Source organism: Erythranthe guttata, chromosome 13 (genome assembly GCF_056151865.1).
Source record: "Erythranthe guttata isolate IM_541 chromosome 13, IM_541, whole genome shotgun sequence".
Taxonomy (NCBI): Eukaryota; Viridiplantae; Streptophyta; class Magnoliopsida; order Lamiales; family Phrymaceae; genus Erythranthe; species Erythranthe guttata.
The window spans coordinates 13,202,665-13,227,651 of record NC_142545.1 but is presented as its reverse complement, the minus strand read 5'-3'; the positions used below and the strand labels follow the sequence as shown (position 1 = coordinate 13,227,651).

Sequence of the window (24,987 nt, the reverse complement as noted above, 5' to 3'; positions counted from 1 at the left end):
TTAATATTATATATAAAATTAATAAATATAGTTAATGACATGTATAATTATACAAATGATGACATGTTTTTTGTTTAATTTTTTTAACCAATTAAATGGACACATGGGATAAAATTAGGGACATGTCATTAAGTTCATTAAGATTTTCTGCCACCTCTGATTTGGTTTCGATCACTTGTCTTATTTGAAGGGTGTCATATCCGATGGTACATCTATCGTCGTAAAGCAGCTTTCTGCCAAATCAAAACAAGGGAACCGTGAGTTTGTCAATGAAATTGGCATGATTTCTGCTCTACAACACCCTCATCTTGTCAGGTTACATGGATGTTGCATTGAAGGCAACCAGTTGTTGCTTGTCTACGAGTACTTGGAAAATTATAGCGTTGCTCGTGCATTATTTGGTAAGGTTTGCCACAATTCTATTTTTGTTGGTTTCACTTCTAGAGGAAGCCAAATGGGACCCACAATTTGTGTGGACCGATCCGCTTTTATTTTTATCAATTTAAACTTACGTATGAAGATAATTTTTTGCAGGTTCAGAAAAACACCAAATTCATTTGGATTGGCCAACGAGGCACATGATCTGCGTTGGTATAGCCAGAGGCTTGGCTTATCTGCATGAAGAATCGAGGCTGAAAATTGTCCATCGTGATATCAAGGCTACAAATGTGCTTCTTGATAAAGATCTTATGGCTAAGATATCTGATTTTGGACTTACCAAGCTCGATGAAGAGGAGAACACCCATATTAGCACCCACATTGCAGGAACTTTGTGAGTAATCAAAACATCTATATTTGTCTAGCTTACTATTTTTATCTGACCAAAGATCGAGCCATTGATTTCATAGAATACCTAGTGTGTCCCTCTCTATAGGATTTATATCATGAGGTTTAAGTCTATACTTTTGCGGAAAATCATGAAAAAAAAAACAACTTTTTTTATTTACAATAAAAACTACGACAGAAACATTATTGACATGATATTTGATTTACCAGTGAATATATGGCGCCTGAGTATGCGATGCGAGGCCATTTGACAGACAAAGCAGATGTATACAACTTTGGTGTTGTTCTTTTGGAAGGTTGTTCTTTTGGAAGTTATCAGTGGGAGGAGCAACTCTAGTAGCAGAGGCAAAGATGACACGTTCTATCTTCTTGACTGGGTACATTTAGTTTCACAGTTTCCCGTACTTACATTTGTCTTCTTCTGCTGCTGTTTTTATGATCACAAAAATAAACTTTTTTATTCTTTTCGCTTTTGTTAAGTACATAGATTGCTGGAGGCAGGAAAATTGATAGAAATAGTCGACCCAAGATTGGAATCCAACTTCAAGAAAAAGGAGGTCATGGCGACTATCCAGGTGGCACTCCATTGCACAAATGTTATAGCTGCTGAAAGACCAAATATGTCAGCAGTGGTAAGCATTCTCGAGGGAAAAGCTGGTGTTGGAGAGTTCTTTTTAGACACAAGTACTGTCTCGAATTACAAGAGTACCCCTCATCATAAGGAAATGACGAAAAAGGACCCTAACGATGAATATGGTCAAGGTCAAGACCACAGCATCATATCAATGGAGGATCAAGTTCCATGGACCGGTACCTCAGCAGCATCCCATGGTGGTGGTGATCTCTATCCAATCTCCGTGAATGCTGATTTCTTGGAAAAGAGAGATGTGTAAGGAGACACAACACTTTCTAAATTACACCAACACCCCTGAGGTATGCTTAAATAACTGTAAGGTCCCTATGGTATCGATAATTATAGTCACCCCCCTGAAACGTAGTTAGAAACTCTAACGGGATAATGAATTGGATAGATTATTCCGATAGGGTTCTAATGGACTATTACTTTTAGCTAGTGGTGGAGATACCATAGAGTTATGGGGAGTAATGAGGTGACATGCCTCCCGAAATATTACTTAAATCACCCATAACTCTTTGTCGTCTCCACCACTTCCTGAAATCAATAGTCCGTTAGAACTCTATCGCAATAACGTATCCAATGCATTATCCCATTAGAGTTTATAACTATGTTTCAGGGGGTGAGTGTAATTATCGATACCATAGGGACATTACAGTTATTTAAGCATACCTCAGGGGTGTTGGTGTAATTTACCCTTATTTTTATTTTTATTTTTGTGAAAATCGTATAAATTTGTAAAATGTTTAAATTTGTTCTCACTCTGATACTTTGTTAACTTCATTTGTTTTTGTTTTATGTGTAAAGAGTTTGAGAAGATGAACTATTCTTTGGTTCTTCTGTTTTGTTTTTTAGGCATGAGTTGAAGGGTTGCAAAAGAGCGAACAAATAGTTTCGAATCTTGTGGTTTATTCGTCAACATATTTGAGATGAATTATATACCTAAATGGTACTCCATGCTTCACTTGTCCTGAAAATGAAGATGTTTTTTTTTTTCTTTTTTTTTTTTCTTGGGTTCTTTTTTGTATTTTAAGAACAATTTGTGTGATTTTTATTTCTAAAATTCGACACATAAGTGTAGAATTTTAATTGTTTGTTCCTCCACATTATCAACACATATACATGTCGAAAAAACGCAAAATATCGACATGCATGCTCGAAAAATGGAGACGGGTTTTAAAAAAAAAACTTAAAATTCGATTTTAAAGCTCAAAAAAAGATATGAATACATAACTCAATGGGTTCTCCGTCAATGTAAACTATCATTTTATTGTTTGTCACTCCATTTCGTAAGTTTTGTGAGGCTTAGATTTCTTTGGATTTCGAAGTTTTTTGCAGGGTTTGTGAAGGTGAAGAAGAAAAAAAAGAACAAAATATATATCATATTTTTAAGAAAACAAAGCATTATTATGTATTTATATTATGTAGTAGACATCTACTTTACTCTAATTTTTTTTTACTTTAAATTTTGACTAATAATCTAATTACATACTAAACTTAGGTTCTATATTATTTTAAATATATGAACTACATTATTTTAAAATAAATCGAAACAATTCGAAAAAAAAATTCAAAATCTAAAAAGTAAAATAGTTTTTGAGGACTCCACATATTAAAAAAATGCGTAAATTCCACTTCCCCCTTGAACTCTGATTCGATATCACTTTACCCCTTCTACTTATGATTGCATCGATTTGCCCCGATGTACTTGAAAATTTGTCTTAATATGGCCCTCACCGATAGTTTTCAGACATTTGACATTTAACACTGTTTGATCTAAGTCTGAAAATTACAAAAAAATCACTCCTCCCATTTTAAATAATTATTAAAAAAAATCATCACTTATGTTTTTTTTGAATTTATATTAAAAGTAAAATAATTAAAAAGAATATTAGGTTAGAAAACAAAACAAAAAAAAGAATGAAAATTCCTTAAAAAGTGTAAAATACCGCCATATATTGATTTTTTCGCTAAAATATCACAAGAAATTGAGGTAAGGCGCATTTTTCCATAAGATATATATTTTAAGGGTGGACTTTGGCAATTTTAAAATATCAGGGTGCGAAACGTCAAATGATATTAGTTATGGGGTGCAAAACGCAATTCACCCGGTCAAACATGTAAAATAGGACGTTGAAAAAGAAGTCTTCGATGCATGCATGCATGCATGTGAACAAGTCTACCAAAGCACAGTTAATTAATTATTTATTACTTTTCTTTTTTCTATCAGAATCAAATAATCAGGCAATGTTTGGAAGTGTTTTGAATCTTATTTTGATTTCATTTTGAGGAAATATGTTTTGGGGGAATAATTTGAGAATGAAAGTAATGTTTGTTTGTATTTTGGAAGGAGACAAAATACACTGTAGTAGTCAAATCATGTTTAAAGGTGTTAGAAAAATGTATTTTTGAAGAAAAAAATTGAAAGATGAAGTGTTGTTTATTTGTTTTTGAGTGAAGACATTTTTTATCGTAGCAGTCAAATCATTTTACTGTAGCAGTCACATCATGTCTGAAGGAGAGAGAAACTTTTGAAATTGTTTTGAGAAAATAATTTGAAAAGTGTAATAAATCCCATTTTATTTTGGGAAAACAATGAAAACAAAATAAAAATGTTTCCAAACATTGCCTCAATCACTCGGATCCTTTTCACCATACAGTGACCATGTATTATTGCCCACTGAACCTAATTCCCTTCAAAAATATGTTTTTTTCTTTCCTTTCTTTCCTTTAATTATTATATTATTATTATTATATTTTAAATGAGACTTGAATTTTGCGACAACCTATCACAAGTCATGATAAGCTCAAATAACCCAAAGTATAGATAAAAGATTAAAAGCTAATATTTAAGAGATTAATTTAAGAATGAAACTAATTTGTTTATAGGGTAAATTACAACCACCCCTGAAGTATGATCAATTTACAAAAAAAACCTTCTTGTTTTGATAATTACATTTATCCCATCGACTATGATTTTTTTCTTACACCTCCACCCTTATGGTGTCAAATTCAACATAATCATCTAGATTTCGTGGAATGTGCTCTAGTTTGTACTGGTTTTGTGTAAAAAATACAGTTTCTGATGCACCGCAATCTCATATATACAAGCCAAAAAACACATATTATGATCATCTTGCTTCAAAATGTAGAGTTCGAATGGGATAAAATGGGTACAAAAGTATAATATTCCATATAATCTCGAAAATTCGACTAAATTCGAAACCGCAAGGGTGGACGTGTGAACATGTTTTATAGTTGAGGGGTGGTTGTAATTACCCAAACAAAAGGGGATTTTCGTAATTTAACCATACCTCAGGAATGATCGCAATTTACCCTTGTTTATATAACTAGAGGAGACAAACATACATATATCAATCAAATCATATCTAAAATATTGAGAAAATATTATAGAATAAAAACTTGAAAAATAAAAGGGGTCTTATAGGTCCCTAGTGACAAAACTTAATTGAACTAAATGACAAGTCTAACTAAACATTTGTTTCACATCTTTTTTAAAATTCATTCCAAAAATGTCCCTCCACTCACAAATTCGAAATATTCATTGAGTAAATTCCAAACTGCATTTATCATTTTTTTTATTATGCATTTAATATTTTCATATTTTCATCTAATATTTTTTTTCTTCAGAATATCCGTTTTTCTTTATTTTTCTCGTTATTCATTTTAGCATTTTATACACTATTATAAAAATTTCTTTATTTTTTCCTTTTTTTTTTTCTACATAATATTGAGAATTACCCAAAAAAAAGGTGCTATTTTTTTAATTTTTCTAATTTCAATTTACATATTTTTCAATTTTTCTGCAGTAGACTATGTTATACTACGACATACTGTAGTATACTATAGTGTAGTGGTGTACTATGGTATACTACGGTATGGTATAGTATACTACGGTGTACTATGCTTTACTACCAAACCCTTACCACCAAAAACTCCTAGCCGTCGCAAACCCTAACAGCCAACACGGCCACCGCCAACCCTAGCAACCCACGCTCGCAACCGCCGCGACTATAATCACCTACCAACTTTTGAAAAACCTAGATCTGACATTCGAACAACCCAAATCAAGCAAAATCTTTCAAAACACAAGGAAATTAGATCTAATTGATTAGTCAAAAAATATTTTCCATATCATCTCAACCATAATCACAGTCCCACTCGCACAACCCCCACCACGCCTTCCACCCGCCGCCGCCGCCTCCACCCGCCGCGCGCTGTCGCCTTCACCGGCCGCCGCCGCAGCCACCAATCCTCTCGATCCACCACCGGAAATTTGCAGATCTGTTGTTCTCCGCCACCATAGCCCACCGACCATAGCCACCGCCCATAGCCGCCGTCACCAGCCCAACCATTATTGAGCGGCGAGAGAGATGTGGAGAAATAGAGATTGAGAGAGGGAAAAAAACGAGAGGGAGAGAACGAGAGAGAGAAGCAAATAAGAGAAATAGATCTGATAAGTTGGAGAAACTTGAATATAGGTATTATATTTAGGGTATAAGAGCAAACTAGGAATTAAAAAAAATAAAGGATGTGGCTCATATATTATTTAAAAATAGAGATTTAATTAAAAGATTAAATTTAAGATTGTCATTTAGTTCAAATTATGTCTGATTTGAGGGGCTCTTAACATATTACCCCGAAATAAAATGATGTTTGTTTGTTTCAGCGACTATATTTTTCCCCTATATAGGTGTCAAATTGTATTTAAAGACGAGATAAAACTTGAAATTGTTATAGAGAACTATTTTGGGAAGGTTAACAAACATACCCACAAAATAATCCCAAAAAAAAAAAAACAAATTATCCGGTAAACATTATAACTCGAGCTATATTTATACGGTGCATGTTGACTAGCTGTACATTGACTTGCTTCTTATTAATATTAGCTCTTATTTTAGGCATATTGGCCGACTGTATGTGCTAGGGGTGGGCATTCGGGTCGGGTCGGGTTATTCGGGTTTTTTGCAAAAAAAAAATTACCCGAACCCGACCCGAGATAACCGGGTACCCGGCAACCCGGGTACCCGGTTATTTCGGGTCGGGTTCGGGTCGGGTTCGGGTTTTGCTATTTTCCTTTTTTTTTTTTTTTTTTTTTTTTTTTAAGGTATACATATATATACAGACATATATATATAGCAATATACATATGCATATACTGATATACATATATATATTTATATATATATATACATATACATATACATATATATACATACAAATATAGACATATATATATATATATATATAGTATGTATTACAGACATATATATATATATATATATATATATATATATATATATATATCTTTATATATATATAAAAAAAAAAAAAAAAAAATTTTTTTTTTTAAACCGGGTACCCGATCGGGTACCCGGGTAGAATTTCTATTACCCGGACCCGACCCGGTTTGGGATCACCGGGTACCCGAACCCGGGAAAAACCCGGCTATGTAAAAAATTACCCGATTCGGTCGGGTAATACCCGACCGGGTCGGGTTATACCCGAATAACCCGACCCGAATGCCCACCCCTAGTATGTGCTATCATTTTCTGTATAGTTGACATATAACACGTTCCTACGTTGATACATACATACTTAAATGATGGGTTGAATTTAATATTTTCTCTTCTTAATTATTTTTTGCCCATCATTATATTAAATTTTACCTACGTATATAAAAATCTTATAGTATCATGATGTAGACAACTGTCATAATTAAATTCAAATGAATTTCATATACAAAGAGTGGAGTTTTCGAATTTTTAATTCAGAACAAAATAAGGGCCCGCTTGGTGGAGCCAGAAGTTTAAATCCATGGACTGGGGAATGCATTAATTTTTTTTAGGAAAGGTCGTTAATGCTATATTGTACACAACTCTTTTTTTTTTTTTTTTTTTATTTATATATATATTTTTTATTTGTATATATAAAATAATAGGAATTTGAGAAATGTTAGCCATATGTTGGTTTTACCACTGGATAAGTCTTTTCTTGTCGACAAAAAATATGTTGAATTATGAATGAGAGAGCACTCTGAATTGAATATTTAAAACTTAGTAAGAACAACTATTGTTTATTGTTTTTTCTTTATTTCTATGGTGGAAAATAACCAATTAAATTGTTATTTTCTTTAACATCCAACCTAATTTCTGGAAGAAAAAAAAAACTATATTTTCTTACAAAATAAAATAAAAACGACTTTGATCACCAAAGTATTCGATTGATAGATCTTTTATTGTATTAATTGGTAAAAATCTTTGTAAAAAAATATGATTTTCATATAACTTGATAATAAAATAGCAGATGAACTTTTTTTATTTTTTTGACAAAAATAAAATTTTCAAATATGTTGATGTGATGTATTTTTATTTTCCCCTGTATAGTTCGAAAGATCGTGGAATAAAAAAATAAAATTGACTTCATTAACTTTAAAAATTCACTCGGGATGCATTATGCATGATTTATTGTATTTTGAGGGTGCAAAGTGCTATTATAATTTTTTAGGGTGCAAAGTGCAAAAATGCCATATTTGAAGGGTGCAGTGTGGAATTAAGCCATTTTACCGGGTGCAAAACTAATATATGTAGTGAGTAGATTTTGGTGACAGCTCGTGCAATAATACGAATTTGATTGTTACTAAAAGGTAAAAACAAAGATACAAATACTCCATTTGTTCCATAATATCTGTCTCTTTTGAGAATTTATTTTGTTCCATATTATCTGTCACTTTACAATTTCAATACTACATTAATTGCTTATTTTTCAATTTTAACCTTATTAACTCTGCAATACTCTTTCTGAATTAATTAATAAACAAGAGTATTTTGGTCCATCAATATATACATTCCTAAAATCAAGATTGATGACGTAAAAAATAAATCACCTAGTGTGTTGAAGCTGGGAGAGCAAAGTAGGTCACGTGCTCACGAGCTAGATAGTCCTGAGAACTTTAATTTACTCTAGGATCCTGCGAACAGAAAACACGTAATCTAAGCCGGGGGTTGATCCGGCGGAAACCCCTCCGACGCTCAAGTCAGACGTGAAGATAGTTGGTAATTGTGGAGAGAATTCGAATAGAAGAATTGAGGGAATAATAATAACGTACCTTCATTCAATGAATTTAAGTTCTATTTATACTTTATTGATTGGGTCGAGACAATTTATCGGGCCCAACCTTATTTGGGTTTGATTGGGCCTCTGTAGAAATAACTATTAAGTTGGGCCTGTGGTCCAGTAAATGTGGGCTATTGGGCTGGGCCAATAGGCATATCATTAAACCCCCCACTCTCGAATCGATGTGGGAGCGAATTGGAGAGAGGTGCCGGATCGTGTCGAGAGTAGAATTGGATTTCAAATAATTGCTTGTGTCGTTGAGGTGAGGATAATAATAAAATTTTATTATTATTTTGTTGTCCCATCGGTGAGCGGATTCATATTTAAAGTGCTTTAAATATGAATTTGTGCGTAGGAGTAGGTAATTCCTTGTGAAAACAGGAGAGAGGAGTATCAAGAACCACGTCGAATAAATATGGGTGAGTAATACTATTTTTTATTTTATATATCTCCGTAACATATTTTGCTCCATATACTCCGTTGTAGAAAATAATATATTCTCTGGGGTGAGAAGATCCTCAGATAGAAGAATTTATATGTCCCAAACGGTGAAGGCGAAACAGTTGAAAATTATCTTGCGAAAGTCGATTGTAGAAACCGAGATGACCTTTGGAACCGTAGGGAAGGTAATTGGGTCGAGTTCTGGTAAAAAAATTGCACCGGAGAAAGAAATCGCGCGCACCGATTGCACGCGATTAGGTTTATCCGGAGAAATTGCTGCAGAACCAGTGGACGAAGCCGCGCGGCTCGAAGATGTGAGGGGAGCCGCGCGACTCGGCTCCGCGCGAAGTGGAGCCGCGCGATCTGTGTGTGCAGGTGAAGCCGGGCACGGAGCCCGGAGTGGAGTGGAGAGAGAAGAGAGAGAGAAGGAGGGGGAAGGAGGGGTAGGTGGGGCTGGAGGGGTGGTGCACGTGGGGGGGGTGATAGGCAGGAGAGAGAAGGAAGGGGTAGGGGGGTAGGTAGGCAGGAGAGAGAGAGAGAGGAGGGAAGGTGTAGGGGGGTAGGTAGGCAGGAGAGAGAAAGAGAGGAGGGAAGGGGTAGGGGGGTAGGTCGGGGTGCATCGCGCGGGGGGGGGGTACCCGCGCGACGCGCGGGAGGGGGGGTTCAGACGCGCCCGCGCGTGGGGGCGCGTTGGGGGGCGCGTGCGGGCGCGTGGGGGGCCGTTTTCGGCCGTTTTCGAGGAGCATCCTCCCGTTTCTTCTCCCGATGATTTTTTGGCATCAAATGTTGGTATTCCTAATATTGGTGATGATGTTGGTACTAGTAGGAGACGTATTCGGTCTCAATTTGTGGACTTTGGGAGTGATAGTGAAGAATCGCTTAAGTCGAATTCTTCTAAGGAGTCGGAGGGATCCGAGGGATCCGAGAGTGATGTAAATCTGGATGGAGATGCGGGAGATGGTGATGATATTCCACGAGAAGATGTCATTGTAGATAAAAATAAAGGGAAGAAAATAAAACCACTTAATTTGAGTTTGGTGGATTATGATACTTCGTTAACCGAATCTCAATTCGGTATTCTCCGTGAGCTAGTTGGGGCTCCGAGGAATATTGAGATGCTCTTACCTAAAAAAGGTGAACGATTGTATGCACCCCCCGTAGGGTTCCACACCCAATACGTCGCATATTTGACATGTTCCTCGCAGATTGTGCCTCACTCCACTCTTTTGAATGTATGTGAGGAATTTCGGATAGGATATAGTCAATTAACTCCGAACGTGATTCTCACGTTCGAAGCTTTTCGACAAAGAATGATCGAAGTAGGATTACCGATTAGTGTTGAGATGTTCAAGGCCTTGCTTACCCTACATCGTTCAAGTGATTTACCCTTCTTCTGCACACATCCTCGGGTTCCTTTCAGATTTTTGAAGAGTATTAGCTTGAAGTGGGATAAATGGAGTACTTTATTTTTTTATGTAAGGGCTCCGACGTCTGATGTTCCGCTTGTTTGGAATCCGGTATGCGAATCTTTTAAGATAATGAAGAATATGAAGAAACGTATTAAGGAGTCGGGGTTGTGTGCTTTGGAGTTCGATCCGAGTTGTCTTATTTCAAAGGGTCGGGCGCCTACACCGTTGCGTGTAGTCTACATGTTTTATGCCTTTGTGCCTTATTTGGTGTTGTCTCTGCTATTCTATTTTATCCGTGAGTAAATGGTTTGTTTTTTTTTTTTTTTTTTTTTTAGATGGGTGTATTGATTTCGCGGCTCTTCGGAAGAAGGCTACTGGAGGTGCGAAAAAGCAAGCGAAGAGGGATCCTTTGAAGCAAGCGAAATCAAGTAGTAGCAAATCGCGCGAAGTGACCCGCATGGAGGCTCTGCATGTGAGCGGAGATGATCGTAATCATAATGTCGAAGGGGATGAGCTGGATCGAGTGGTTAATAATGGGAAGGATGAGTTGGTTGAGATCGAGTATGTGCCTGCACCGAAACGGCCTCGAGTGGATCCTGAGGTTTCTCATGTGCCTCCAGGGGGTGCAGGCAAATGCATGTTCACGTACGGGGTGAACCGAGAGGGGAAGGATTCTTTGTGGGATACGACCGATCATACTATCGCGTTGAAGAAGACCGAGGATTTCGTTGGGGAGTACGACCGAAGTCGGATGTCGGGTAAAGGTCGTGCTCATATGCTTTCATTGGCTGGAGGAGACATGTGTCGGGTAAAATTTATTGATCTATTTATTGAATTCTTAAGATTTGTGTCAAGATGAAAAACAACGCCTAATTAGAAACAGGAGGGAGTAATAGATAGGGTCATCAATCTGTCAAACATTTAAAGTAAAACAGAACGTTGAAAAAGTCTTCCATCCATGCAGACATCTTCCCCCCTTTTATGGGGTCTCTATTAATTTATTACAATTATTTCATGCACCCCAAAAAAACATGTGAACAAGTGGCCAAATTAGCACAGCTAATTATTCATAATTATTTAATTACTCATTTTTTTTTTTTTTTTTTTTTTCCCTATTTTTTCCTGTCAGAATCATTTACTCCTTTTCACCGTACAGTGACTATGTATTGCCCACACCTAACTCCCTATCCAAAAGACATTTTTTATATATTAATTTTAATTTATTATTATTTTAAAAATCAGAGTTGAATTTGTGAGGAGTATCATAAATCTTAACCTCAAATAAAAATCAAAATACTATCTAATAATACTTCCATAATATTATATATTGTTTTGACCATCGCCAAGCTTAGTTTATGAGAGAGGTCGGATTCGTGCCACTTTAATTTCTTGTATTATAGTGACAATTTATAAAATTAATTTTCGTACAACTATACATGTAAATATACAAACAATATATATATATATATATATATATATATATATATATATATATATATATATATATATATATATATATATATATATATATATATAATAGAAAAACTAATTTCCATTAATTATATTAAGCATGTTGCCTACGAAAAATCAACGTCTATGAGATGCTACACCTGCTGACACACATCGGGTGATTTTGCACTATTAATCTATACAAATAACTACCCACTAAACACACATAACTATACGTGTGTGTTACTCCCTCCGTTCCGAATTAAATGTCACTTTGGGGAGTGTTCTTGTTTCATATTATCTGTCACTTTAGACTTTCAATGATGCATTAATTACCATTTTATCATTACTATCTTATTAATTTTAATTAGTGAAGAAGAAATTAATGAAACTAAAATGAATGAAACGGGTATTTTAGTCGCATTAAATATTTTTCTCTAAAATCAACACATATTTACATATTTATTAGTTTTCTTAATATGTATGACGTCAAATTATTTCGGAACTGAGAGAGTGTTAATTATGTGTACATCAATAATACAAAATCAACCCGTGTAGCATCTATAGAACTGGCAAAATTAATGAATATATGATTACTTATAGCAAAAAAAAAAAAAAAAAAAAAAATTAAAAATTATATATCTCGACAACTTGTTTGACAAATTGAATTGTGTTTAATTTTTAAGTAAGGAAGCTTCTTGGTTATTCCATTTTCTTACAAACAAATTTTCTCAGGGACATATTCCAACTAGCTTCCTCATTTAATTATTTTTCACTCCCCCACACCTAGATCCATCTTCTTCAACGACCCCACCCCCACCCCCCACCCCACTCTACTTTCTATCTGCAAGTCTTAGGTAGCCAGCCATCTTCAAACACCATTAATATAATGAATTAATATTGTCGATAGTATTGCTCAATTCTTTCACAGCTAGCTCTTTTTAATTTTTCTCATGTAATAAAACTTGAGAAAAACATGTCACCAAGATCCATTTCTTGAACCCGGTCCCCCTACACCACCTTCTCTAATTCAGCTTTCTGGATTTATTTTTGTACTAAACCCAGATTTTGCTCACGTCATTCATAAATAATCACTCACCCAAAAAAAAAAAGCTAATTTAATTACATCTAAGCCATTCTCTCCCCATGTTCTTTCCGAGGTTTCTCGGATTGATTTGTCTTGTGGGTTTTGCTTCTGGAGCAGCCCTTCTGCCTGCTGATGAAGGTACATATTACATATACATATATATGTATATATCTGTATAGTTAATGGTGTTGGTTGTATTATATATATATATATATATATATATATATATATATATATATATAATATACTTGTTTGGTTTGGTGGTGCAGTGGTATCTTTGCAGGTAGTGGCGAAGAGTTTGGGGAAGACGGACTGGAATTTCAGTGTGGATCCATGTAGCGGTTTATCGGGTTGGGTCACCCTGAATCCGGCCATTAAGGAATTCGAGAATACACTTACATGTGACTGTACCTTTGACAATAACACCGTTTGCCATGTTGTTAGCATGTAAGTTTGTTTTTTTTTTTTTTTTTTTTAATAATACTAATTATTATTTTTTGAAGTTATGGATTGGGGATAAGGTGTATATTGATAGGGTGGGCCATGAATCATAAGATTGGGTGAAATCATGTTGAAGATGTGTAATAAGATTTTAAGTTAAGGTAGCTGAAGATGTTTCAATTAATTATTTAATGTAGAAATTTGTGGCTAAAGAAATTTCTATTTAGTACGCTTGACTGGGATCCTATACCCTCCTAGGAAAAAAGTTTGAAAAAATATATGTATGGTGTGTTGATTGTTATTTTCTTTTTTTTTTAAATAAAATGTCTTGTATTTACTAAAATTCATACATTATTTGTTACTCCTTAGGGCCCGTTTGATTAAGTTTATTTCAAACAACTGATAAGCTCTTATGTCTCATATTAAGAGCTGATTAGTTGGTACGTATTATCTTTTAGATTCATTTTTAAAGTGTATATACGAATTATGAAACTATTTTTACTCATTATAAAATGTTTAATAAACAAATGTGGTAAATACTTTAGAGGAGCTTATAAGTATTAAATATGTTGTAAGCTTTTTTTAACGGTTGGCTTATATTATATGCTATTTGCAGCATGACTAGTAAAAGAAAACAGATAACTGAAACTGTGTTTCATTAGTTTATAAAATTGTAATTATAATTATAATTGTTTAATTAATTAGTACATTTCTGTTGCAGAATTCTGAAAGCCCAGAACCTGCAAGGGACAGTCCCGCGAGAGCTCGTCCGGCTGCCTTTCCTCAAAGAGATGTAATAAGTCTACTTTCTCTCTCTACACACACTCATACACCACTATTTCACACACACAACTGAAATCGAGGGTTTCATTAATTCAAACTCTTCAAATTCTCAATTCATCTGATTTGCACAGTGATCTCACCCGGAACTATCTCAACGGCACCATCCCTCCAGAATGGGGTTCCATGAATCTCGTAAACATGTACGCCCAATTCTCTCTCTCTATTACTTGCATATATACATGTATATATGTGTGTGTGTGTGTGTGTGTCTTTGTGTGTTCGGTGTTCCTGTGTAAGCACTTTTAGGTAATTAGGTGAAGCGAGAGTTGTTGATTGATTCTTCGTTGTGTGTGTGTGTGTGTGTGTGAATTGAAGAAAGGGTTCTGGAATGGGGTTTTGGTACTAAAAGGCTAATGTTGTTGTAATGCAGTTCTCTCCTCGGGAACCGTGTGACGGGTCCAATACCGAAAGCACTTGCCAACATCAGCACACTTGCAAATCTGTAATATATCTTACCAATTCATGTTTACTTAGATTAATATCGAGCTGATCTATATCTTATTTAGAATTTCTTGCTTTTTTATTTTTAAAATTTTGAAGGACCATCGAGTACAATCAGTTAACTGGACCAATCCCTCCAGAGTTTGGGGATCTTCCTCAACTAGAGAGATTGTAAGGCTCTTTAATTCTGACACTTCTACTTTTCAATTTTTCCCCTTTGAACAATTTATTATGAGTTGTTCGTGTTTAAGTTCTTTCTGGTTTTTTCCTTTTTCGTTCTTGAATTTGCTGATTAAATTCGTTTGCAATGTCATAATCTGAAGACTAGTTACCTCAAACAACTTAACCGGGGAGTTACCCGCAAGTCTAGCAAAACTTACCACATTGAGAGATTTGTAAGTTTCTTCTCCATGTTACTTCTTAAAACCGCTTCACTAATATTTATTTGGGACCGTATCTAAGTTTCTTATTTGATTGCAGTCGCATTAGTGACAACAGCTTCAGTGGAAGCATACCAAATTTCATCCAAAACTGGACAAATATCGAAAAATTGTAAGTGTTGATCGGCATTTGATGTTATAGTAAATCCTTGATATTTCATTTACTGTTTAGCCTTTGATATAATCGGGTTCTCATATAAGCTGAGATTCAAATTTCATAATGTCAGGGCGATTCAGGCCAGTGGTCTGACTGGGCCAATTCCTTCCGGTATTGCATCCCTAACCAAATTGACCGACTTGTGAGTATAGATTGTGATATTTACCGTATAAGCTCATTTAAATTGACAATGAACAATGAGTAATTTTTCTTTGAGCACGAGAAAAAATATCTGATGCTTTACACCTACTCTAAATGTGCAGGAGAATCAGTGACTTGAGCGGAAATGTATCAACTTTTCCAGATCTTAGTAACATTAAAAAGCTGAAGACTCTGTAAGTGTGATGTTTGCATATTGATCCGTCACAAAATCATTCATTACTTTGATTTTGTTTGACTCGATGAATCTTCTTATGCAGGATATTGAGGAGTTGCAATATCATCGGGGAGTTGCCAAGTTATCTTGGAGGAATGAAAACGTTGAAAGTCTTGTAAGTGGAAACTTTTCTCTGTGTCTAGTATTTATGTACTATATATACTGTGCAATGCGAAAAGGGAAAAAGGAAACAAGAATCCAAAACTTCTATTGGTTACAGTATTGTTAAGGTGTTCTTGATTTCAAAACTTTGTAATACTGCTGTATGCCAGCGTTCACATCTGAGATCAATTAAATATAAAATGTCATCTTGTAAGAAATTGCTTTTCTTGTGCAGAGACCTGAGTTTCAACAAATTAAGTGGACCGATTCCTGACACCTATATTGATCTAGCAAACACGGATTACATGTAAGATTTTATACTTTCAAGCTCTAGTAGCTTCTTTTATTGGATTAGACAATTTTTTATTTAAATCAAATAGCTTAAAAATGAAGATCAAGGTGGCACGGTGGAGACCATTTAAGCTCCAGTGCCACTTGACAGTAAAAGCAATTTGCATACGGCACATATCTTATTTGTTCGGAAATTGACAAAAAAAGTGAATACAAAATGAACTTTAGAGTGTGCAAATCCTATTTGTGTTTTCTTTCCAATATTTTTCCGTGGTAACAACGCCTTCTCTTTGCTTCAGATCTCAACATTGTAATTTTTTCTCTTACTCTGTATCAACTCTGAGTTTCAGAGTGTTAAATGTTCGAACGTTTTAGATCTGGTTGTTACACATAATGTTTAAACAATTATGGAAATTTGTAGGTAGAAGTTAGAGCACCATCTTAGTATGTCAACTGTTCATCAAGGTCTATGAGTAAGATTTATTACCGTCAAATTTGGGTCTCTTTTCCAACATAGAAGTTAGTTGCTAGATTTTTATGGAACATAATTTTCAGGTGAGTTTACAGGTATACACTGAAACTGTATGATTGCTGTCCTATTATCAGTTTGAAACAAAATATTGCTAGTTTAACTATGACAAGTTGTAATATTTAAGGAACTGTTGAGATTGCTAACTCAACATGTTTATTTTCTAGCTATCTAACTGGGAACTCCCTAAGTGGGCCGCTGCCAGAATGGATGATGAAAGACGGCGACAGAATGTAAGGTTTCCTCCCCATGTATCTCTTATTTGGCTCATGAAGAAACCCACAATTTGATCTCTCTCTCTCTCTCTCTCTCTCTCTCTCTCTCTCTCTCTCTCTCTCTCTCTCTCTCTCTCTCTCTCTCCCCCCCCCTCCCTCCCTCCCTCCCTCTCTCTCTCTCTCTCTCATGATGAAATGACTTTCTCATTTTTACATAAAAATATTGGATGCTCAAAATCCAATATCCAACAAAGTTGAAATCTATTAATTTTCTATGCAGTGACGTATCTTACAACAACTTAACATCTGAAAGTTCCGCCTCAAGTTGTCAGCCACGCAACTTGTGAGATTACGAACACTTATCTTTAAGTGAATTTATTGCTTTTGATTTTCCTCATCTGAGTAAAATGCACCAATTGTTTTCAGGAACTTGTTTGCAAGCTCCAAAGGAAATACGTCGTAAGTTTCTTCATTTGATTTCACAAAATTTCTGTTTTAAATCTCGTTTTGCACTGTAATATAAAGCTTACATATCAAAATATACATTCTCTTGGCAGGGGTGTTGTTTCCTGCTTAAGAACCACATGCCAGCGAAGTAAGTAACATTCTTTAAACATTGAGTGTTTATTCGAAGATGTTGATTTGGTTGGGCACCGGAATAAAGTGATACTAAATTAATAAAATTCAAAATGAGTGCCTTAAAGAGAGGATGTCAAGTGACAGTACCCATGTTTTCATAATTCCATTTGTTAATAGTAGCTACTGCGCCTCTCTCCATCTTTCCTCATTCATTGCTGAAAAGCGAAGCGAGTTCATTCTTTTCATGTAACACCACACATGGTTCTATTTTAGAATGTGATGCCGACAAAAAAACTCAATTGCCTGATTATACTATAGCTTTCTTTTTTATCATGCTTCACCTTATCAGTTTTCTTTCCTGGGTAATAGATGGACTTCCTTTTCTTCTGATTTGGCATTCTATTCAGCTTTTGTTTTATCATTCAAACTTCTGTTCCACTGTTCACGGATGAGGGGGTAACTTTAAGTGTATTCCTTATATGTGCGAGTCTATGCTCAACGAAACTGCATACCATACCCAAAGTCTATAAATGTAGTAATTTGACATTCTGGTGGAGTTTTTGGACTGCTACAGTTATTAGTTTGTATGTCTCACTCTGAATGGGTCTATTCCCTACTTTTTATCTTTTCATTTTGATGTAATTATTGGGAATTGTTTCCATGCTTTTGTTTCAGTGTATTACTCTCTCCATATTAACTGTGGTGGAAGACAAGTAGATGATGATAAAGGATCTAAATACGAAGATGATGGATATTCTGGCGGGCCTTCAAATTTCTTCGCAAGTAAGACAAACTGGGGAGTTAGCAGCACGGGCCACTTTTTGGATGATGCCCGCCCTACGGACTCGTACATCTGGGCAAACAGTTCAAGCATCTCAGGGCCGAATTCCCAGTTGTACATGGATGCACGCCTTTGCCCACTCTCGTTGACTTATTATGGATTTTGTTTGATAAATGGGAACTACACAGTGAACCTTCACTTTGCAGAAATCATGTTTACTGATGACAGAACCTACAGTAGCATTGGGAGGCGTCTGTTTGATGTGTTCATTCAGGTACCTGAATAAGCTTTTTTCTAACGAGTATGTTCTAGAAAAAAAAAATTAAGAGCTGAAAGGGTTCTCTTATAAAGGATGAGAACTTATTCTGAATGAATCAGATTGAGTTTTGTTGTCATGTGATGTTAGTGGATATCTGTTCTGTATTTATTTTTGTAGTTTTTCGTTTTGAGAAATACCCTCATGGTTTCTGGAAAAAAATAATTTTAGGGAAAGCTGGTGCTGAAGGATTTTAACATCGAGAATGAAGCAGGTGGAGTTAACAAGGGAATCATAAAAAACTTCACTGCAGTTGTTGCTGATAATACTTTGGATATCCGCTTCTATTGGGCTGGGAAAGGGACAAATGGTATTCCTGTTAGAGGCGTATACGGTCCTCTCATTTCAGCCATATCTGTCGATCCCAGTAAGTTGCAAGTTAGAACACATAAGAGATAGTTGTCTGATACATTCTCTCCACTAATATAAACCAAAAAAGGTGATTATCTTGACAGTATATCTAATTTCTCTCTCAGATTTTACGCCACCAGCAGAACCATCAGAAAATGGAAGCAGCATTTCTGCAGGGGCTATAGTTGGTATCGTTGCAGCAGTTCTTTTCACAGTCTTTCTGGTTCTGGGTATTCTTTGGTGGAAGGGCTGTCTGAGACCTAGAGACACACTTGAACACGGTAATAAAATTACTGGCACAACCATAAATGCTTTGACTCACTTGTGTCTGTATTTTATTTTCATATGTGCCCCTTTCCTTTCAACTTGTGTCTGAATCTTGTTCTCATGAGTTCAAATTTGTTTTTCGAGGGTGCAGTATGAATAAATGCTATCTAAATTGAATTCTGTAATTGGAAAGTGTTTGCAGTTATCTAAAACGCTAATTTACGCATAACATTCTTTTCTCAGAACTAAGGGGTGTAGACCTTCACACTGGGTCATTTACGCTAAGGGAAATTAAAGCTGCCACAAACAATTTTGATCTTGCTAATAAGATTGGAGAAGGTGGTTTCGGTCCTGTATTCAAGGTACTATAAACAATACATACTTCTACTAAATGAATTATTTTTTTTTGTCATTAAGTCATTCAGTTTTTCTGCCACCTCTGATTTGGTTTCGATCACCTGTCTTATTTGAAGGGTGTCCTATCAGATGGTACTGTCATCGCCGTAAAACAGCTTTCTGCCAAATCAAAACAAGGGAACCGTGAGTTTGTCAATGAAATTGGCATGATTTCTGCTCTACAACACCCTCATCTTGTTAAGTTGCATGGATGTTGCATTGAAGGCAACCAGTTGTTGCTTGTGTATGAGTACTTGGAAAATAATAGCCTTGCTCGTGCATTATTTGGTAAATCGCCCACAATCCTATCTTTGCTGCTTTTACTTCCAGTGGATGGAAAACGAGATACACGAACTTATGTGCACCGATCCATGTTATTATTTTTTTTCTTCTATTTAAAGTTTAAACTTATTTATGAAGATAAATGTTTGCAGGTAAAGAAGAACACCAAATTCATTTGGATTGGCCGACAAGACACAAGATCTGCATTGGTATAGCCAGAGGCTTGGCTTATCTGCATGAAGAATCAAGACTGAAAATTGTCCATCGTGATATCAAGGCTACAAATGTGCTTCTTGATAAAGATCTTATGGCTAAGATATCTGATTTTGGACTGGCCAAGCTCGATGAAGAGGATAACACCCATATAAGCACCCGTATTGCTGGAACTTAGTGAGTAATCAAAATTATTCATACTTATCTATTTTACTATTTTTATCTGACCAAAGATCGAGCCATTGATTTCATAGAATACCTACTGTGTCCCGCTGTAGGATTTATATCATGAGGTTTAAGTCTATACTTTTGCGGAAAAAACATTAAAAAAAAACCAACTTTTTTTTTTTACGATAAAAACTACGACAGAAACATTACTGACATGATATTTGATTTCCCAGTGGATATATGGCGCCTGAGTATGCGATGCGAGGACATTTGACAGACAAAGCAGATGTATACAGCTTTGGTGTTGTTCTTTTGGAAGTTATAAGTGGAAGAAGCAACTCTAGCAGCAGGAGCAGGGATGACACCTTCTATCTTCTTGACTGGGTACATTTAATTAACACGGTTTTACATTCCTATAAGCTTAACACATTCTATGTTTACACAAGAACTACGAAGATGAACCATTTTATTTTATCTTTTAGGCAAATTCGTTGAAGGAGACGGGAAAATTGATGGATCTAGTGGACCCAAGATTGGAATCAAAGTTCAAGAAGAAAGAGGTTTTGTCGGCCATAAACGTTGCTCTCCATTGCACGAACGTTGTAGCCACAGATAGGCCGAGTATGTCGGCAGTTGTAAGCATTCTAGAGGGCAAAGCTGTTGTTGGAGAGTTCTTTTCAGACACAAGTACTGTCTCGAACGACAGGACAAATTCGAAGGAAACAGCTAATGAAGATGGTCAGGGGCAGAGCATATCTATGGATGTTCCATGGACCGGTTCTTCAGCATCCACAGCAGGTGATCTCTATCCAATCGCTGCCGATACTGATTACTGGGAGAAGAGAGACGTGTGATGAAGACACACGACTTCCTAAATATTCTTTTTTATTTCTCTTCGATTGTATGTACATTTTGCGTTTTTGGTTTTTTTTTCGATCCTCAAGAGAAAGCAACTGTTGATGAACTTGTCTGAAAACATATACATTTTTTGGTATTTCCTGTAATTCCTTGTAAAAAGTTTTAAAAAGTTGTTATTTTCACCCTGACATTTTTTTGTATGATGTTTAAAGAGCTTGAGAAGATGCACTGTTCTTGAGGTGATGTTAGATCCAATCTATATTTCATTTATTATTATTTTTGTACTTTTACTTTTAAATCGAGAACGAGAATTGTCATTCGCCCACAGGTTCGATTTTTTTTCACGAAGTTCTGATGATCATTGTTTTCTTGATTCACTCGTCACTTGTATTTTTGCTCTAATTTCACAGACAAATCAGCTCTTACTACACAACATCAATTGTATAAGCATAAGAAAGAGTGACTCTTTTGATGCAATTCAAAAAACTGACTTCATCCGAAAATTGTAAGAACAACTCCAATGCATATTGCATACATTTTAATTACCCATTTATTATCAAATACAAATATCAATCATTTATCATTGTTTTTTATTTTAAATTTTTAAATAAAACACCCATTTCTATTAATTTATCATTTAATATTGGTAGCTATTTTGTAGGAATAATTGATAATATTTTTTTCGAAATTTAGGGAATAAAATGGTAATTAATTGGTTTGATACCAATACCATATTTAATATTCCCTCTGTTCCCATATAATTAAGCTCAGCACATGGATTAAGAATAGCATTAATTATTGCTTAATTTTAGGAAAAAATATAATCTAAATTACCCTTCATCTTAACTTATCTCTCCTTTGTCTCCACTAATTTCTCTCCTCATTAATCGGTCATTATAATTAGGGGTGCAAGTTGGAACATAATTTCCAATTTCCGCCGATTCCGATCCGAAAAGTTCCGATTTTGGAACAACTTTTTTCATTCCGACTTCCGAAATTCTGATTTCCGAATTTTTCCTATTTTTTTGGATTGGAATTGGAATTATATAAAATAAATTTGGAATTTCCGATTTCCGATCCGATTTAATTCCGAAAAAATCCGATTTTTTTCCGAAAAATACACCTATAAATAATATATATTATATAATACTTATTTTCCGAAAAATGCACCTATAAGTTTTGTTTTAGGATTTTGACATAATGAATTGTTATTAGAAGTTTTATTGGATATTATGCTGTGTTTATTTTTATTTATTTTTTTGAACTGAAATTTAGTAGTTATTAGTTTTACTTTTATCGACGTGGATGTTCTTATTTTTGAAAAATTATGAACATTACATAAATTTTCGGCTAAGTTTTGAAATTTTAAAGCTTATGTGATTTCCGATTTTTTTCCGAAATTCCGAAATTTCCGGGCCTTTTGGAATTGGAATGAATTTTTAGATTCCGAAATTTTTGGAATTGGAATTGGAATTGATTTTATGCTTCCGAAATTTTTTGGAAATTTTTCGAAAAGGCTAATTCCGATCCGATCCATCCGACTTTCACCCCTAATTATAACCATATCAATGGCATTGAGGGATTATATATATATATATATATATATATATATATATATATATATATATATATATATGTTCATTCCAAACGTCAGCTTATCTACCATATTTTTCCTTTTCTTTGTTCTTAATGATTTTTTTTCTAAACAATAAACTAAGAATATAAACAGTGTGATTGAACACCTATGTTGAAATTATTGGTATTTTTATGGGAAAATTACAGTTTATGTCCCTAAACTTTACCACTAAAACGATTTATATCCTCAAACATTTCAATCCACGAAATATGTCCTCAAACTTGCCACTTTTGATCACTTTATGTTCTGCCGTTAACGTCGGCAGCTAACTTCGACGGAAAATGCACACGTGGCTCACGTGACGTCTATGTGGCCGTTAAATGTGACGTGGAATAATATATTGAATATTAAATGTTGACGTGGCACAAGAATATACTAATTTCCTCTAACTCACTCTCCCAAATCCCAAATTCCAAATCACGTTTCATTCCCATTCACAAATTTTCAATTCAATCTCCATTCTTGCTCGAACCCATACTAAAATCGAAGTCATAAACCCATACAAAATCAAAACATTCTCACATTTGAAGAGTTTTTCCCTTCTTAAAGAACAACAGATTCACGTGAAAAAAAATTAGAGGAAGCTTTAATTCTTCTCCCAACTTCGTCTCTAGAACGTTGGGGTCGTGTGATTTTTCACCTGCTGATGCTTGTGCCCCTTGTGGTCTCGATGAAGCGAGCACAAGGATGGTGAAGATAGCACAAATTCAACCCAACTCAGCAGTTTCAGAATCTGCCCAGAAGGTGTTCGACAAAATGTCTGAACCAATTCCGGAAAAAAAATACATGCAGCACTTGTCAAAGCTGCATATAATTCTTTTTTCGCCAAGAATAGAGTGCCCAAGAACGGATTCCAGCTCTCCGACTTCCCCAACGAAGTGGAAGAATACATGATTTTTCAGCCCGAAGATGAAAGTAAAATCGATGAAACATACGGCATTTGTTTATTGGGCTATTTTGCTGGTAAAACACCACGAAAAATGGCCATGGATTCACAGACGATTCTGCTATTTTCGAATTTCACCTCAATTGAAGGATTCGAAATGGGTTTTTAGGGATTGGATTTACGGGTTCATTGGGGATATGGATAATTAGGGATTTTAGAATAGAAATAGGGGAGGAGAATGACGTGGCACTCCACATCACGTTTCGTCGACCAAGTAGGCATTGGGTGTTGTACATCTCGACATTTAACGGCCACATAGACGTCACGTGAGCCACGTGTGCATTTTCCGTCGAAGTTAGCTGCCGACGTTAACGGCAGAACATAAAGTGATCAAAAGTGGCAAGTTTGAGGACATATTTCGTGGATTGAAATGTTTGAGGACATAAATCGTTTTAGTGGTAAAGTTTAGGGACATAAACTGTAATTTTCCCGTATTTTTATAAATACAATTATTAAGAGATTAAAAAAGAGAGTTATGAAGAGAGATTGCTGGAGGTGGTTAATAAGGGTATAATTGGAAATTAGTAATTAATATAGTATTGGAATTGTAAAGTGACAGATAATATGAAACATGAAAGATTATCAAAAGTGACAGATAATTAGGAACGGAGGGAGTATCCACTAGAGGCGCTCAAGAGATGTACCAGTCAAGCTTACAGTATGCTACATTGGGGTGGGTAGATCTTTATCATTCATAAACACACAAACACAAACACACACCCATATTGGTGTGTGTAGACCAACGGTAAAAAAATACTCAATGTAAATTTTACCGAATGTAGCATAGAAATAACCGTACGAGTCATTTTAACTATTTTTGGATGGAGGATCTGTTTTGCTTGTTTGCTTTCGGTTTTCCTTTTTTTGGATTTTCTTTTGGGTTAATTGCATTTCGCCACCTAGACTTTGCCCGTTTTTGCACTTTACCACCTTAACTAAAAAAAGTTGCACGGTCGCACCCAAACATTCATTTTTGACGCACATAACCACCTGGGGGGAATATTCTGGCGAATCTTTCCACTTTCCGGCGCACGCACGCTGCACATGCCAAAGTACATGGGCATTTTCGTCTTTTCCTTTAACATCTTCCTAAATGCCCTAATTTCGCCCTAATTTTCCCTCCATCTCAATTTCTCCAAGTTTTATTTCCCTCCTCTTTACTTCCTCTCCTCTTCTCTCTTCTTTTGTCTGCATTTTTTTTTTCTTTTTCTCCTTGTTCTCTCTTCGTTCTTTCGTTCTTTTGTTTAGATTCTGGACATGTCACAAAGTAGTGGAGTCCAGGTCAATAATACATGCTACTGTGCAAGAATGGCAATAATGAAAACATCTTGGACCGATTTGAATCCAGGGAGGAGATTCGCTATATGTCCCAAATATAAGGTATGAATTTCTTGTAAATTTCGTCAATCTTATTTT

The 24,987-nt window shown here is 35.4% G+C and overlaps 2 protein-coding genes across 2 annotated transcripts; both read left to right on the top strand.

Annotated features, from left to right (window-relative positions):
- The first annotated feature begins 280 nt into the window (after nt 1-280).
- LOC148765960 (putative leucine-rich repeat receptor-like serine/threonine-protein kinase At3g14840) lies at nt 281-1,679 on the top strand. The gene is made up of 4 exons (XM_088812449.1): nt 281-401; nt 535-772; nt 997-1,082; nt 1,267-1,679. The coding sequence occupies exons 1-4, from the start codon at nt 281-283 to the stop codon at nt 1,677-1,679; spliced, it is 858 nt and encodes a 285-aa protein (XP_088668575.1).
- Nucleotides 1,680-12,492: 10,813 nt separating this feature from the next.
- On the top strand, nt 12,493-21,244 carry LOC105957139 (putative leucine-rich repeat receptor-like serine/threonine-protein kinase At3g14840). The gene is made up of 24 exons (XM_088827486.1): nt 12,493-13,081; nt 13,213-13,390; nt 14,106-14,177; nt 14,299-14,367; nt 14,598-14,669; nt 14,768-14,839; nt 14,992-15,063; nt 15,149-15,220; nt 15,336-15,407; nt 15,529-15,600; nt 15,685-15,756; nt 15,979-16,050; nt 16,731-16,796; nt 17,059-17,121; nt 17,205-17,237; nt 17,336-17,373; nt 18,033-18,412; nt 18,626-18,821; nt 18,931-19,086; nt 19,316-19,434; nt 19,546-19,756; nt 19,903-20,140; nt 20,365-20,515; nt 20,614-21,244. The coding sequence occupies exons 1-24, from the start codon at nt 13,003-13,005 to the stop codon at nt 20,983-20,985; spliced, it is 2,997 nt and encodes a 998-aa protein (XP_088683612.1). The 5' UTR covers nt 12,493-13,002; the 3' UTR covers nt 20,986-21,244.
- The last annotated feature ends 3,743 nt before the right edge of the window (nt 21,245-24,987 follow it).